Source organism: Canis lupus, chromosome X (genome assembly GCF_003254725.2).
Source record: "Canis lupus dingo isolate Sandy chromosome X, ASM325472v2, whole genome shotgun sequence".
NCBI lineage: Eukaryota > Metazoa > Chordata > Mammalia > Carnivora > Canidae > Canis > Canis lupus.
In genome coordinates, this window is record NC_064281.1 from 42,980,103 (window position 1) to 42,996,364 (window position 16,262).

General features: G+C 38.2%; 1 protein-coding gene across 7 annotated transcripts in view; it reads left to right on the top strand.

Annotated features, from left to right (window-relative positions):
- The window catches only part of CCNB3 (cyclin B3), an 88,020-nt gene that overhangs the window by 21,147 nt on the left and 50,611 nt on the right, over positions 1-16,262 (top strand). For 6 of the 7 annotated variants that reach the window (XR_007409241.1, XM_049107054.1, XM_049107053.1 and 3 more), the window contains exons 4-7: positions 4,552-4,682; positions 10,664-13,502; positions 14,350-14,445; positions 15,651-15,743. Coding sequence is in view for 6 of the 7 variants with exons in the window: in XM_049107054.1 (XP_048963011.1) it covers positions 4,552-4,682; positions 10,664-13,502; positions 14,350-14,445; positions 15,651-15,743 (3,159 nt within the window). In the remaining variant the exon portion in view is untranslated. Of the gene's footprint in view, positions 1-4,551; positions 4,683-10,663; positions 13,503-14,349; positions 14,446-14,963; positions 15,130-15,650; positions 15,744-16,262 lie in introns of those variants that run through there. The other variant, XM_049107056.1, reaches the window with a different exon arrangement.

The following is a 16,262-nucleotide window of genomic DNA, read 5'->3' on the forward strand; positions in this document are numbered from 1 at the left end:
ACATATATGCTTAGGTTACAGCTTTCTGAATAATTTCTGATTTGCTGTAGACTGGTTGAAAGACTCTTTCCACACAGGCCTGTAAGGTTAGATTTGTTTCCTGACTTATTTAACCATGGATCTAGAAACTTGGCTGAAATAAGGTAGCCATACAAATCGGAAACAGATACAGCTCACATTAGTGCAGCTTCCCTTGGTCCCCAGAGTCCCTGATGGAAGGAGTGGTGACATTGTGCAAAAGCAAGGTCTCATAGCATAAGAGAAATTTTTTTCCATGCCTCAGTCCTTTTTTTTCCCATGAAGTTTATATTGCCATTCATAAAGAACAAACACAAACAAATAGGAAATATGTGCAGATATCATCCATAGCCCTCTGGTATCTGTTAGGCTACATCCTTATCCAGGGTGAGAGTGGGAAAAGCAAGGCATCTCTGAGCAGTAGCTCTGCCTCTAGCTTCCCAGAAACTCAGCCCAATTCCCTTTGGAAGTCAAGTTTATTTTATATATATATATATATAATATATATATTATATATATTATATATTATTTTATATATAAATTATATATTTATATATATTTTTATATTTTTATTGGAGTTTGATACCCTAAAAACTACAGAACACTTCTGAAAGAAATTGAGGAAGACACAAAGAGAGGGAAAACTATTCCATGCTCATGGATTGGAAGAATTAATAGTGTGAAAATGTCAATGCTACCCAGGGCAATTTACACATTCTATGCAATCCCTGTCAAAATACCATGGACTTTCTTTAGAGAGTTGGAACAAATCATCTTAAGATTTGTGTGGAATCAGAAAAGACCCCGAATAGCCAGGGGAATATTGAAAAAGAAAACCAGAGCCAGGGGCATCACAATGCCGGATTTCAGGTTGTACTACAAAGCTGTGGTCATCAAGACAGTGTGGTACTGGCACGAAAACAGACACATAGATCAATTGAACAGAATAGAGAACCCAGAAATGGACCCTCAACTCTATGGCCAACTAATATTCGATAAAGCAGGAAAGACTATCCACTGGCAAAGGGACAGTCTGTTCAATAAATGGTGCTGGGAAAATTGGACAACTACATGCAGAAGAATGAAACTAGACCATTCTCTTATACCATGCACAAAGATAAACTCAAAATGGATGAAAGATCTAAATGTGAGGCAAGATTCCATCAAAATCCTAGAGGAGAACACAGGCAACACCCTTTTTGAACTTGGCCGCAGCAACTTCTTGAATTCAAGTTTTGAAGATTCACTTTGGTAGCCTTGAATGGTCCTTGGTGTTTTCCAGAGAAATTTCAATCATTACAGTGTGCCTAAGCCATTCCTAGGATTGGGCATTTCTGCAGATGTCTGAGTTCATCTATTTGAGCTCTGAATTTTGGGGATTCCCTATATGATTATTTGCTTTTTCCTGTCTGTATTCCTGTCAGTATACTAAGTCTACATGTCCACATACCTGTTTTCTTTCCTCAGCATTCACTAGTGAGGTCTGGGTCTGTCAAAAGAGTTGATCTGTTTTAATTTATCTGCTGTGTTTTTCTTTTCCTCTCCTTTATCATTCCAGCATGGGAAAGGCTTTTGATGTATAAGAGCTGGTTCTAAGCCAGTAGACAAGGAGATAGGAATATATTTACATTTACCTAAATGGTTTTGTGTCAGTAGGACACATTTTTCTTATTTTTTTGGAGAAATAGTTGAAAGGAAGTTCAGATTAAGGTCCCCTTGAGTTTAGATCTGAGAACATTAGTGCTTTGAACTTTCACATATGGCAAGTAGAGCGTTTCACCCCAGGTGTTGGGGTCTCCATCTCTCTCCTTCCAAGAATGCAACTCTTTTCCAATTCTGAATCTCAGTTCCATATATATAGAGGGTTTGTAAAACTTTAGGTAAGAAGATAAAATGAAAACGGTGCCAAACTATTTGAGGAGCAGAGGTGGATGGCTTGAGGGCCTAAGAAAGATATCCCTGTTGGATCGCAGTTGCTTATTATGATCTGATGATACAAAGGCATATTTTAAAATATTTCATTTGGAAATAATTTCAAGTTTACAAAAAATTGCAAAAATAAAAGTAGTATAAATAATATACATATACTCTTCACTTAGATTAACCTGTAGTCAACATTTTATCCCATTTGCTTACATACATCATGGCTCTTTACTCCTAAGTATTTCAGTGTTTATTTCCTCAAATTGTTTTTTTTTTTTTAAAAAACATTTATTTATTTATTTTAGAGGGAGTGAGTGAGCAAGGGGAGGGACAAAAGGAGGAGAGAATCTCAAGCAGACTCCCCACTAAGCCTAGAGTCCAGTGTGGGGCTTGATCCCATGACCCTGAAATCATGACCTGAGCCAAAACCAAGAGTCAGAAGCTCAACTGACTGAGCCACTCACACCTCCCAGAGAAATTGTCACAGTACTGTTAACAACTTTATACATTTACGTCGATAACATTTTTATGTGATTTGTTATCCATATTCCAATTTTTCCGGTTGACCTTCTAAGGTCAATGTTACAAGCATTTTTATCCTCTAGTAAGGGAATATTTACTTGTCATTTCTCTAGCTGCTTTTAATATGGAACATTTCCATAGCCTGCCTTCGTTTTCTATTGACATTACTATTTTTGAAGAATACAGTCCTACCTAGATACCCTTTTAAAAATAGAACATTCCTCATTTTGTGTTTGTCTGATGTTTCCATGTGACTAGATTGATGTTATACATTCTTGGGCTGGGATACTGTGTAGGTGATACTGGTGCTAGGATATTCTGAGATACTCTGTCCTTCTGAGAATATCACATCTGGAGGCACATGATATCCATCTATCCCTCAATGGTGATATTAAATTTTGATTACCCAGTCAAGGTGTTGTCTGGCTTCCCTCTGTATAATTACTGTTTATTTTTTTCCTTTTGCAACTAATAAGTGGTATGTGGGTCACACTTAAGAGCCTGCAAATAACCTGCTCTTCATCAAAATTTCCCCTAGATTTAGCATCCACTGATGATTTTTGTCTAAACTAAATCTTTATATACACATACACATATATATGTACTTAAACATACATATACATCTATCTACATACACAGATGCACACACATATGTACATATACCTGTCTACTCAAAATGTATATATACATACACCTATTTAAGAAATCATGAATTTGCACAGCTCCCATTCCAATATGTAGGATTTTTCCTTGCATTCCCCAATCCATATTTGTATATTCCTTCTTCTACAATGAAGACATCAACACATTTACTCAATACTATAACACATCTGAAAGGGTTTCAAAATTATTTCATCCATACCACCATAATAAACCTGTTAAAAAGAGTTCCAGATTTATTGCAATATTCTCTGCCACCCCACAAACCCATCCTGATTGAGGATGTGTATGTTGAGGGTATATAGTCCAATACTCTGTTTACTTGGATTAGTTGTTTCTTATATTTTCTTCTGTTTTCTTTCTCCCGTAGGGTATGGTTATGGTATTTATTTGGAATATAATTAGGTTCAGTTTATTTTATTTTAAAAGATTTTATTTATTTATTCATGAGAGATACCTAGAGATAGAGAGGCAGAGACATAGGCAGAGGGAGAAGCAGGCTCCATGCAGGGAGCCTGATGTGGGACTCGATCCTGGAACTCCAGGATCATGCCTGAGCCAAAGGCAGACACTTAACCACTGAGCCACCCAGGCGTACCAGTTTCATTTTAAAGGCATTTTAAATTTATTTTTACTGGGATCCCTGAGTGGCGCAGCGGTTTAGCGCCTGCCTTTGGCCCAGGGCACGATCCTGGAGACCCGGGATCGAATCCCACGTCGGGCTCCCTGTGCATGGAGCCTGCTTCTCCCTCTGCCTATGTCTCTGCCTCTCTCTCTCTGTGTGTGACTATCATAAATAAATAAAAATTTTAAAAAATTATTTTTACTGATATTATTCATAATCTCAGGATCTCCTCTATTGTTTAATAGAATTAGTTAAGATTAGCATTTATGGTGGAGCTCCCCAGAGCCCCATGTTAAATAAATATCCCCTCAATGAAATGGGATAGATGTATTACAGGTAGTGTTGTGTTAGAGGTCTACCCTGAAACGCTAGCTGATCTTGGTATACCCGGGTAGCAAAGCCAGTTATATAATATTTCTCTCCCTCTGAACATTTTATGGAGTGAAAGTGGAATGTGATATTAACAAAACATCATTTGGGGAATTTGCCAGTCCTTATGCCTGACAATGAGATCAGAACTATATTCTATGTATTTTGGAAACATTTAAAGCTGCTTTTTGCCTAATATGTAGCAGTACTACTATACTGCTAGCTTCCATTGTGATTGGTTTGCACAAGTGCCACACTGGTTGTGAAATGTCTTGATTATTATTCCTTGGAACACCCAATGTGTTCATGGTGGGAATGTGAGTCAGAACTTTTCTATAGCTACTTATTAGGTAAATTGTAGTTCTCTAGATTTCCTTTCTTCCTTCTTCCCCAGCCCCTCCCCACTATTTTTATTTACTTATTTATTTTTGCAGGCTTCTCAAAGTCAACCTGCCCAGCTCAAGAAGGAAGCCAATAAGGAGTTTGTTAAAGATGTTCCCAAGAAGATAAAAGGGAACACACCTGCTCTTGGTTTGGCCAAAAGCAATGAGGTGAATATGGTAAGGTGAGTAAGAAGGGACTCAGAAGGTAGTGTTTTAGCTGGTAAAGGAGAGTACATGACATCCTTTGACCTCCTTTTATTCCACATCGAGAACATGTTTAGTGAGCCATGGTAGTGATTACCACATTAACCTCTGGGTGCTGAGGTGGACCTAGCTGTGGTTACTGAAGTATTATAGGCCTCTTCTCTCTCTTTCCATGGAATGTGCATATTGAAAGAGCTGTTGTCATTGGGAGGTTTACTCAAAGGTCTTGTGCTCATCTTTTTTCTCTTTTAGTAATTCAGTCCCTGTTTGAGCTAGTCTGTGCTTGAGATTGTGGGGGCAACTTTTCGGGGGATACTCAGCAGCTGGCTGATAGCTTGCCAGTCTGCTTATCTCAGAAGCTTTTGGGAGAGGTTTGTCTCTTATTACTAGAGAGAAATTACTATCTCTCCAGGCCAAAAACCTATGTTTTCCAGTGTTATAGGGAATTGCTCACAGGTTCTGCAAATAGATAGGAGTATTCTCATTTGGATTAGAAGAAGGATTTACCCCTAGGAAAACTTTTATTAGAAGAAGAGTTAGAGAGTGGAGTGAGTCCTTTCTATAGCCTCTCCTCATCCCAGTGGGAATTATTTTCAGGAAAAAAGAGAAGGAATTAGCAAGATAGCTATAGTAGGCTGAAGCATGGGTTCCAAAGGGTAAGAGAAAAAGGTTGGGGAATTCCAGAAAATTTTCGTGTTAGGTCCACAGGACACTTTTCTAATTACCTGGCCGAAAGAAACCAAACCAGATTAGCATTTATCCCTACTTAGTTTCTTGCTGAAATGAAATTCCTGGGATTTCTATGTGTACTTTGACTTTAAGTCCCTGTATTATTTTCTTTTGAATTTCTTTTATAATTCTGACTTTAGCAGGGAAATCCTCACAAAATACCATAAACATTCTTGCCTTCATTCAGGGTTCAGTGGAATGGACCTTAATAATAGCACTAGAACTAGTAGCTGACATTTATCAAGAGCTTACTATAATCACACATTATTCTAAGTGGGGCTTTTTGCTAACAGCTTTATTGAGATATAATTTACACACCATACAATTCACCCATTTAATGTGTGTAGTTCAGTAGCTTTCAGTATATTTGAAGTTAATGCAACCATCACCGCAGTGAATTTTAGAACATTTTCATGAATCCGAAAAACAAAACCCAACTAGCCTGTATCTTAAGCTATTTCCTCTCAATTACCCCATCCTCCCCAGCTTAGGCAATCACTAATCTACTTTCTGTTTCTATAGATTTGCCTATTCTGGACATTTCATATAAATGAAATTATACAATGTGTGATCTCATGTGTTTAGCTTTTTTCATTTAGTATAGTGTTTTCAAGGTTAATCCATATTGTTTCAGGTATCAGTACTTCATTCCTTTTTATCGACCAATAATATTCCATTGTATGAATATACCATACTTTTTTATCTAGTCTTCAGTTGATGGATATTTGGATTGTTTTGACCTTTTGGTTATTGTGAATAGTGTGGCTATGACTTATTTTCAGTTATTTTGTATGTATACCTAGGAATGTAATTGTTGGGTCATATGGTAATTCTGTGTTGAACTCAATGAGGAACTGCCAAACTGTATCTCATAGTGGTGGCACTATTTTACATTCCTAACAGCACTGTATGAGGGTTTCCAATTTTCTACACCCTTGCCAACCCTACTATTTTTTTTTTTTTATTACGGCTGTTCTAGTGGGTGTGAAGTGATATCTCACTGTGCTTTAGATTTGCATTTTTCTGATGACTAATGATGAGCATCTTTCATGTGCTTATTTGCCCACTTGAATACTTTTTTGAAGGAATGTCTATCAGATCCTCTGCCCATTAAAAAATTTAGTTGTTGAGCTTTTCATTATTGAGTTGTAAGAGTTCTTCATATTTTTAGATACAAGTCCTTGATCAGATATGTAATTTGCAAATATTTCCATCTATTATGTGAGTTGTCTTTTCATTTTCTTGTTGATATCATTTTGAGGCACAAAAGTTTTTAATTTTGATGAAGTCCAACTTGTTTTTTTTGCTTTATTGCTTATGCTTTTGGTGTCCTGAGAGACCATTGCCAGATATGAGGTTATAGAGATTTAATATTTTCTTTTCAGAACCTTAAAGTTTTAGCTCTTAGGTTATTGATTCCTTCTGAGTTAATTTTTGTTGTTAGTGTGTGTTAGGGGTCTAACTTCATTGTTTTATATGTAGATATCCAGTTTTCCTGGCACCATTTGTTAAAAAGACTAATCTTTCTCCACCTAATTATCTTGGCATCCTTGTCAAAAATCAAATGACTATAAATGCAAGTGTTTTTTTCTGAAGTCTCAGTTTTATTCCATTGATCTACATGTCTGTCATTATGCCAATACCATATTATTTTGGTTGTTGTTGCTCTGTAGTGCATTTTGAAATTAGGAAGTGTGACTCCTCCAACTTTTCCCTCTTTTTCAAGATTGTTTTGACTATTTTGGGTTCTTTGCAATTCCTTGTAAATTTTAGAATCAGCTTGTCCGTGTCCACTTATAAGCCAGCTGGAATTCTTACGGAAATTGTCTTGAACTTATAAATCAATTTGGGGAGTATTACCATTTTAAAATTAAGTCTTCCAACCCGCAAACATGGGATATCTTTTTATTTATTTAGATCTTTAATTTCTTTCAACATTTTTGTGGTTTTCAGAATATGTTTTGTATTTCTTTTGTTAAATTTATTTCTAAGCATTTTATTCTCCTTGATGGTGTTGTAAATAGAATTGTTTTCCTAATTTCATTTTTATACTGTTCATTGCAAGGATATGGAAACATGTATGATTTTGGTATATTGATCCTTGTATCATGGAACCTTGCTAAACTTGTATATTAGTTCTAATAGTTTTTGTGTGGATTCCTATGATTTTCTATATATAAATCATGTCATCTAATACACATAGTTTTATTTCTTCCTTTTCAATCTGGAGGCCTTTTATTTTATTTTCTTGCCTAGTTTCCCTGGCTAGAACCTCTAGTACTATGTTGAATGGAAGTGTCAAGAGTTGGATATCCTTGTCTTCTAAGAATTGAGTGGCCAACTTATTCTGGTTTTTCTAAGATTTGCCAAGTTTTAATACTGCATACCAGGAACCCTCTCAGTCACAAACAAGGACAGTTGGTCACTCTATCAAGGAAGCCTACTCTGATCACCCCAGACCTATGATATTATAGATACTCAATACCTATTTCCTATACTATTGTTTCTTAAGAGATGAATTTGGAGAGGCAAACAGGAACCAGATCACCAGGGCCTTGCAGATTATGGCAAAGAGTTTGGAATTTATTCAGAGAATTAGAGGGGCATTGTCCTAAAGCTTCAGCAATGTTATATGACTGCTACACTACAAATATCCCATCCCCTAAAGAAGAGTTGGATACCCTTTTCTTTTCCCTGGTTTTATGGGGAAAGCATTAGTCTCTTACCCTTAAGTATGATATTAGCTTTGAGTTTTTCATAGATGCCCTTTATCAAGTTGAGGAATCTCCTTTCTAATCCTAGTCTATTGAGTGCTTTGTCATGAAAGGGTGTTGTATTTTGTCAAATTATTTTTCTGGATCTATTGAGATGATCATGTTGCTTTTGTTTTATATTCCATTAATATAGTTTGATATACGATTTTTTGGATGTTAAAATAATCTTGTATTCCTGGGACAAATCCCACTTAGTCATGATGTATAATACTTTTATTTGTTGCTGGATTTGGTTTGCTAGTATTTTGTGGAGGATTTTTGCACCTGTATTTTTAAGAGATACCACATTATAATTTTCTTGTGATATCTTTGTTTGGTATCAGAGAAATACGGTTTTATAGAATGAGTTGGTAACTGTTTTTATATCTTCTATTTCTTGGGTTTCTTTATGACAAACTGGTATTAATTCTTCTTTAGAAGTTTGGTAGAATTCCCCAGCAAAACCATCTCAGCCTAGACTATTCTTCATGGGTAGTTTGTTTATATATATATATATATATATATATAACATTTATTTTTTTTATTGGAGTTCAATTTGCCAATGTATAGCATAACACCCAGTGCTCATCCCATCAAGTGCCCCCCTCAGTGCCCGTCACCCAGTCACTCCCACCCCCCACCCACCTCCCTTTCCACCACCCTTTGTTCATTTCCCAGAGTAAGGAGTCTCTCATGTTCTGTCTCCCTTTCTGATATTTCCCACTCATTTTTTCTCCTTTCCCCTTTATTCCGTTTCACTATTTTTTATGTTCTCATGGGTAGTTTTTATATTAATTCAATGTTTTTAGTTATTATAGGTCTACTCAGATTTTCTGTTTTCTTTTTTTTTTTTTTCTGTTTTCTTTTTAAGTCAGTTTGTGTCTTCTCAGGAATTTGTCCATTTCGTCTAAGTTATCTGATTAATTGGCATGCAGTTGTTTTGAACTGTTCTTTGTTTTACATGTTTTCATTGCCTATTAATTAATCAAATCTTCACATCAACCGTATGAAGGAGGTAATATCCCCATTGTATAGGTGAAAAAAGTGAAGCACAGATAACTTGCTCAAGGTTACCCAGCCAGTAAGTGGAGGAGCCAGGATTTGAATCCAAGCAGTCCAGCTCCAGAAGGCATACTCTTTATCATAACTAGGTTATCTGAAGACAACCTTTAAAAGTTCTCATCGGGAGGGACCTGGAATCTATCTGGCTATGTGGAATCTCTCCAGGTACTTCTTTTTCTTAAACAATACAGTGGTTTTTAAATTATATTCATTGAGTTGCACAGCCATCACCACTATCTAATTTTAGAACTTTTTAACACGCCCCCAAATTTTATTTTTTTTATTTATTTTTATTTTTTTAAAGATTTTATTTATTTATTCATGAGAATACACAGAGAGGAGAGAGAGAGAGGCAGAGACACAGGCAGAGGGAGAAGCAGGCTTCATTCAGGGAGCCCGACGAGGGACTCAATCCTGGGTCTCCAGGATCACTCCCTGGGCTGCAGGCAGCGCTAAACTGCTGAGCCAACGGGGCTGCCCACGCCCCCAAAATTGAACCCATTAGTAGCCCCTTTTCATTTCCCAGTCCCCCATTCTATACCCCCCTTCCCTGCCCCTTTCTAGCTATAGGCAACCACCAATATGCTTTTTTTCATGGATATTTCTCTATGGGTATGCCTATTCTGGACATATCTTATAAATGCAATCATATGATATCTAGTTTGGACGCACCTACTCTTATTCAAACTGATGATTGTATTTGCCTTCAGTTCTCATTCTGATTTCTAGTCTTCCAGTGATTTGGTCATACTAGGTTAGTCACTAATTGAATATGAAATCCTGTTCAAAACAAAAGCTTTGAATCTGACATATGTTAAACAAATGTCTATTTTGGTCTTTTTATTCTCTTCACTGCAAAGTATCTCATGAATAGCTTAGGTTGAAGGGGATGTGGTTAGATACCACCAACATTAAGTACCAGCCCACCGTTCTTTTCTAAGACTTCATAAGCCTCTCATAAGCTTCTCTCTTATAATTCTCTCATAAGCCTTCAAGCAGTATTAATTTCAGCCTGCATTTTACCAGATGCCTGGTGGTTATAGACAAAGAAAAATGCAGCTAGTGAGGGAGACTTATATAATAGCAGATAACTCATACTCGTACAATGTGGTATTATAATAAAGACTTTGTATATAAATGAAATAATTCATATATAAGAAAGCCTAACATGGATTTCAGGAAGAATTTTTCAGAAAAGTGTGAGAACCTAGCTAGCCTAGGCCACAGAAATTATACAGTGTACTACTTATTTGATTCACTATGGTACCCATGATTTTTTTTACCCTTTAATCTGTCTCTTGAGGTTGAAGCCCTTTCCTCTTTTATACTTTTGGTAAATACAGCAACAAAGTGAGATGGTTGTTGAGGATTCTAGGAACTATGTTCTTCTTACCCAGACATTGTTTCTTTTACAGTTATAAGCTGGAATCCTCACCAGGAGTAGTCTCTACTACCTTGGTACCAAATATTACAGAGAAACCACTCATTCTGGAGAGATCTACCACCTCCGGAACAATCACTACTGAGGAGGCATCATTTTTCAGAAAGCCATTAATTTTAAAAGAGGAATCCACTACTGAGGACACAGGCCTTATCAAGAGGTCATTGTTTTTAAAGAAGTTCACAAATAAGGGAGAGATATCCCTCATGGAGAAACCAACATCTGTACAGGAGGAGGCTGACAGCAATGATGAGTTTGTTGTAAAGCTGATCACTTTTGGGAAGAAGCATAAAACTGAGGAGGTAGCCATCACCAAAGGAACATTATCCTTAAAGAAGATGTGCACATATCAGGAGGACTTGGCTTTGCAAGACATCACTGTTGAAGAGAATTCCTTCTTTATGGAACCAACAAACTTCAGAAAGAAGCCTAAAACAGACGATGTAACCCCCACCAAGAAGATGTTATCTTTAAAGAAGAAGAAGTATATCACTCTGGGGAAGGTGTCCCGTATGAAGAAACCACTAGTATTGCAGAAGACCAACTCTGAAGATGAGTCCCCCCTCATTAAGGAGCCACTGGCTTTCAAGAAGAAACCTACCAAGAAGGAGACAACCTTCACCTTGAGGCCATTATCTTTAAAGAAGTATACTACTCAGGGGAAGATGGCTCACTTGAAAAAGCCATTAGAATCCCAGAACACCTCTGGAGAGAAGGCACTCATTAAGGAGCCATTGTCTTTTAAAAAGAAGCCTATCACTAAGGAGGAGTCTCTCTTCCAGGAGTTTTCTGCATCGCAAGAGAAGCACACCACTGATAGGGAGGTGGTCCTCTTGAAGAAGCCACAGGTACTGCAGGAGGAGAAAGACAGTAAGGATAAATTTCTTATGGAGCCAATGTTCCTTAGGAAGAAATGTACTACCAAGGAGACAAACCCCACCAAGAAGCCATTACCTATAAAGAAGAAGTGTACCATTCAGGGGAAGATGTACTACTTGAAGAAGCCACTAGTATTGCAAAAGACCACCCCTGGAGAGGAGTCATTTGTTAAGGAGCCACTGTCCTTTAAGAAGAACACCACTGAGCTGTCCATGTTGCAAGAGAAGTACACCACTCAGGAGGAGGTGTCTGTCTTGAAGAAGGCCTTGACCTTGCAGAAGACACTTACTGAGGAGGAGTCACATTTAAAGGAGCCTTTGGCTTTTAAGAAGAAACATACCACTGAGGAGGCAACCCCCACCAAGAAACTATCCTCTCTGAAGAGGAAAAGGTTTACTGCTCAGGGTAAGAGGTCCTGCTTGATGAAGCCACTAGTATTGCAGACCTCCTCTGGAGAGAAGACACACATTAAGGAGCCATTGTCCTTTAAAAAGAGGTCCGCCATTGAGGAGTCTTTCTTTAAGGAATCACCTGTGTTGCAAGAGAAACATACCATGCAGGGGGAGGTGGCCCTTTTGGAGAAGCCAGGGGCATTGCAGGAGAATGTCAGTAGTGAAGATGAATTTCTTATGGAACCAATTTCCTTTAGGAAGACACATACCACAAATGAGGTGGTCTCTACCAAGGAGCCTTTATCTTTAAAGAAGAAGAAGTGTACCACTCAAATAACGATGTCCATCTGCCAAGAACTGTTGGACTTGCAGAATATAATTAGCAAAGATAAGGCTTCCTTCTTTATGGAGCCAGTGTCACTTAGGGAGAAGTCTTTAGCTGAGGAGGTAATCCTTACCAAGACACCATTATCTTTAAAGAAAAAGGAAATCACTCAGGGGAAGATATTCCTCTTAAAAAAGCCACTGGTCTCAGAGAAGACCACCTCTGAAGAAGAGTCACTCTTTAAGAAGCTATTGCCCTTTAATAAAAAGTCTACAACTGAAGGGGAGTTCCTCTTCCAGGATCCATCAGTACTGCAAGAGAAGCATACCACTCCACAGGAGGTATCCCTCTCAACTAAGCCATTGACCTTGCCAGAAAAGACCACCACTGAAGAAGAGCCCTATATTAAGGAACCATTGACCTTAGAGGAGAGGCCTACTACTAAGGAGGAATTCCTTTCTCAGGAGCCATTTTCATTGCATGCTAAACCTACCAACGAAGATGAATCCCTCTTCTGGAAGGCTTTGGGCTTGCAAAAGACTCAAACCAAGGAGGACTCCTTGAAGAAGCTATTGACTTTGCAGGAGAAAAACACTACTGATGAGGAATCCCTTTTAAATAAACCATCAATTCTGAAGGAGGAGCTCTCCACTAAAGTGGCAACAAGCATTGAGAAGGAATTATCTTTAAAGAAGAAACCCACTGCTCAGGGGGAGGTATTCCTCTTGAAGAAGCAGTTGGCCTTGCAAGAGAACATTACCAATGAAGAATCCCTTATTAAACAGCCACTGGCTTTTCTGAAGCCCAGCATTGAGGAGGCCATCCTAAGGGAGTCCTTGGCCTTGCAGGAGAAGCCCAGAAGTGAGGAGGAGACCCTTTTCAAGGAGCCATTGTCCTTTCAGGAGAAACCTACCCTCAATGAAGCATTCCATTTCAAGGAGATAATTTCCTTGAATGAGAAACACAGCACTGGGAAGGAGTTGTCTTTGAAGGAGCCATTGGCCTTGCAAGAGAATCCCACCCAAAAGGAAGATACCTCTCTTGAAGATTCCTTGATCCTCCAAGTTGAAACCAGCTCACGTGTGCCCAGCACTCCTCCTGAATCCAGAGCAGGCATGTCCAGTGTGGGCAAGTTGAGTACCACAAGCAAGTCCAGTGTTTGTGAATCCAGTTCCAATAAACCTTCCTCATCTTGGGGCGAGAGCTCACAGAAGGAGGTATTCTGTTCTCTCTTCTTAAATTAAATGACGTGTTCTTTGTTGTCCTATAGGTGGCTGCTGGCAAAGAGATTTTTTTCCTGCCTCCCTAAGCAATTGATCTGTATATAGTAAGCTATACTAAATCAAGTTGGCATTGTGGTATCTCTTGACTTTCCATTTGGCATAGAAATGTACTCAATTAGCAAGTATTTATTTCAGAAATACCCACAAGGATCTGGAATATTTGTGTGTGTGTGTGTGTGTGTGTGTGTGTGTACATGTCAGGAAATTGCCTTTCTTATTAATTGCAGTCTGCATTACAGTGGACTCCAGTCAAAGATGGGTAATGTCCACAGAGGCATCTCCCACAGAAGATGGTATTTAATTGTAAATTGGAAGGATGAAGGAATGAGATTTGGCAAGAAGGAGGAGAAATACCCCTGTTGTAGGCAAAATAAACTGGGTAAAGGTGTAGAAGAGAGGAAAAGGCTACCAAGAAGATTAATTGGGTTAGATCAAAGCATTGGAACAAAACAAGTGACATAAGAAGATATGTAACATAAGTTGAAATAGTAAAATAAGAGTATTTTTCCTGAAGAGTCTTGAGCTTACCTGTAAAAATGGTGCCTAGTTCCTAGGGCAGAGCAGGCATGTACAAGAAGGACTAAACATTTCTTAGCCACTTTAGCAGTATGAGGATTGAAGGACCAAGGGGTACTGTGTTGTGGCCCAGGATATATGTCGCTTGAGGAACCTTAGCAGAAGATGACAGTGGGAAGAAAGGAGTGCATGCTTTATGTGTGTGTGCTAAGCCTTCCTTAGAATCTTTATCCTCCTAATTATCTTTTTGGTGATTTCCAAGCAGATGACCCCATTGGAGGATATTGACAGGAACCACGGTGATCCATTTTTCAACTCAATATATGCCAAGGATATCTTCAGTTACATGAAGGAGAGAGAGGTATGTAGGTGGCTGTTGGAGGGGGAGGATTTCTAGGTTTCATATTCTCATCATTCCATCCTTCAAATGCAAGTTGAAAGGGGAGGTAATAATGACGATTAAAATAATAACAGCAACAACTGACATCTACTGGTAGCTTAGTGTAAGTTAGACATTGGGGGCTAAGGGGTTTATAACATTATCTTCTCCCCATAATTTCATGATGGTATTATTATCTCCTTTTTATAGATTGGAGAAACTGCTAAGAGTCACACAGCTAGTATACAGTAGAGCTGGGATATGGTCTAAAAGTCTGAGTACCTTGAAGCCTGCACTCTAATTGTTGAGGAGACAGTGTCTAGTAGTCTCTGAGTGGCTGCTGTCAGAAATCTTTTGCCCTTTCTATGCAAGTATCTGGCATCATATGTAAAATCACTCTCCAACCTGGTGAAATTTTCTTCCTCCTTTGAGATCTGCCGGTCTCCTTGACCACTAAAATTCATTGACTCCAAGTTTTCTTCTCTCTCTCTCCGGAACAGATGGGACCAAGATTATCTACCAACTAAAATTTTAGCAAGCCATGCATAAGAGGGAGGATGAAAATTTTGTCTTTTCTCTAGAGGCATCATGTTTGGTTAACTGATTCCAGATTCTTCACTTTTTCTAGTACAGCCTGGAGGATGTAAGAAATAACTTTGTTATACTACACATATGGGCCTTAGCTCAGCAGTGTCAGTTTCACTTGGGATCTTGTTAGAAATGCAGAAACCTAGCCCCACCTGGCCTTCTAAATTAGAAAGTGAGTTTTAAAGATCCCCAGGTGCCATGTGTTAAAGTTTGAGAAGCACTGCTCTACATAGCATGGCATTGTGCCTTAGATTAAATTGCAAAGAAGGGGCAGAACCTGTTTGGTATTCATCCAGAGTTTTATATGTGCATTCCTGCCCATATTTCCATTTTCTCCCTGGACTCCTCGATAGCCAACCTGATGCTTGAATATGCTGTGCAACCATTTCCTAAGGATAACTAGAACTTGTCTGGAAAAGGATATTCTGATCTGCCCCTATCTGATACCAGCTGAAAATAATGAATTAGAACTGAAGAAGTTAATTATGTTGTTACAGTTTCTTTTTCTGAGATTAGTTGCAAGTACTTTTTTCATAAGTTACCATTTTTGAACTATAAGAAGAGTTTATGGATTAATATTTCGTTTTTATTGCTTCCAGGAAAAGTTCATACTTAAAGAATACATGAATAAGCAGACTGACATCAGTAGTTGCATGAGGGCCATTCTTGTGGACTGGTTGGTAGAGGTGCAGGTAAGCCTGGCAACTGCTGCTTTAAGGGGCTGCTCTTCTCTTTATTGATTATTCATTCAGTATCACCAGATGCCAAGCATGGTAAAAATTTTCCGGATCTACAGAGCTGACCCATGGTTCCTGCCTTCAGGGAGCTTGTGATCTAGGGGACAGGATAAGACATGCAGAAAGATAAGTAAAATTAAAAAAAGAATATATTAGGTACTATAAGAATGTTATACATAAGATACTATGAAAACTCAGTGGAAGGAGAGAATATTTGTAGAAAAGGCAATGATGGTATGGTAGTTTAATCATTCTCAGAATTTTGTAAAAGTCTATCTAGTGATTTGAATAGAGGTCAGTGACAAAGTCTTTCAAGCTGTGGGTGAGACTGGGTAATAGGAAGGGCAGTGTGGCAGACATGGCAGAACCAGACATGGCAGGAGCTATTTATTCAGGGTTGGATGTTGAGAGAATACTGCTGTGAAAACTTAATTATCAGTTTACACAAAGGAAGGATAGTCCAGAATAGTCCCT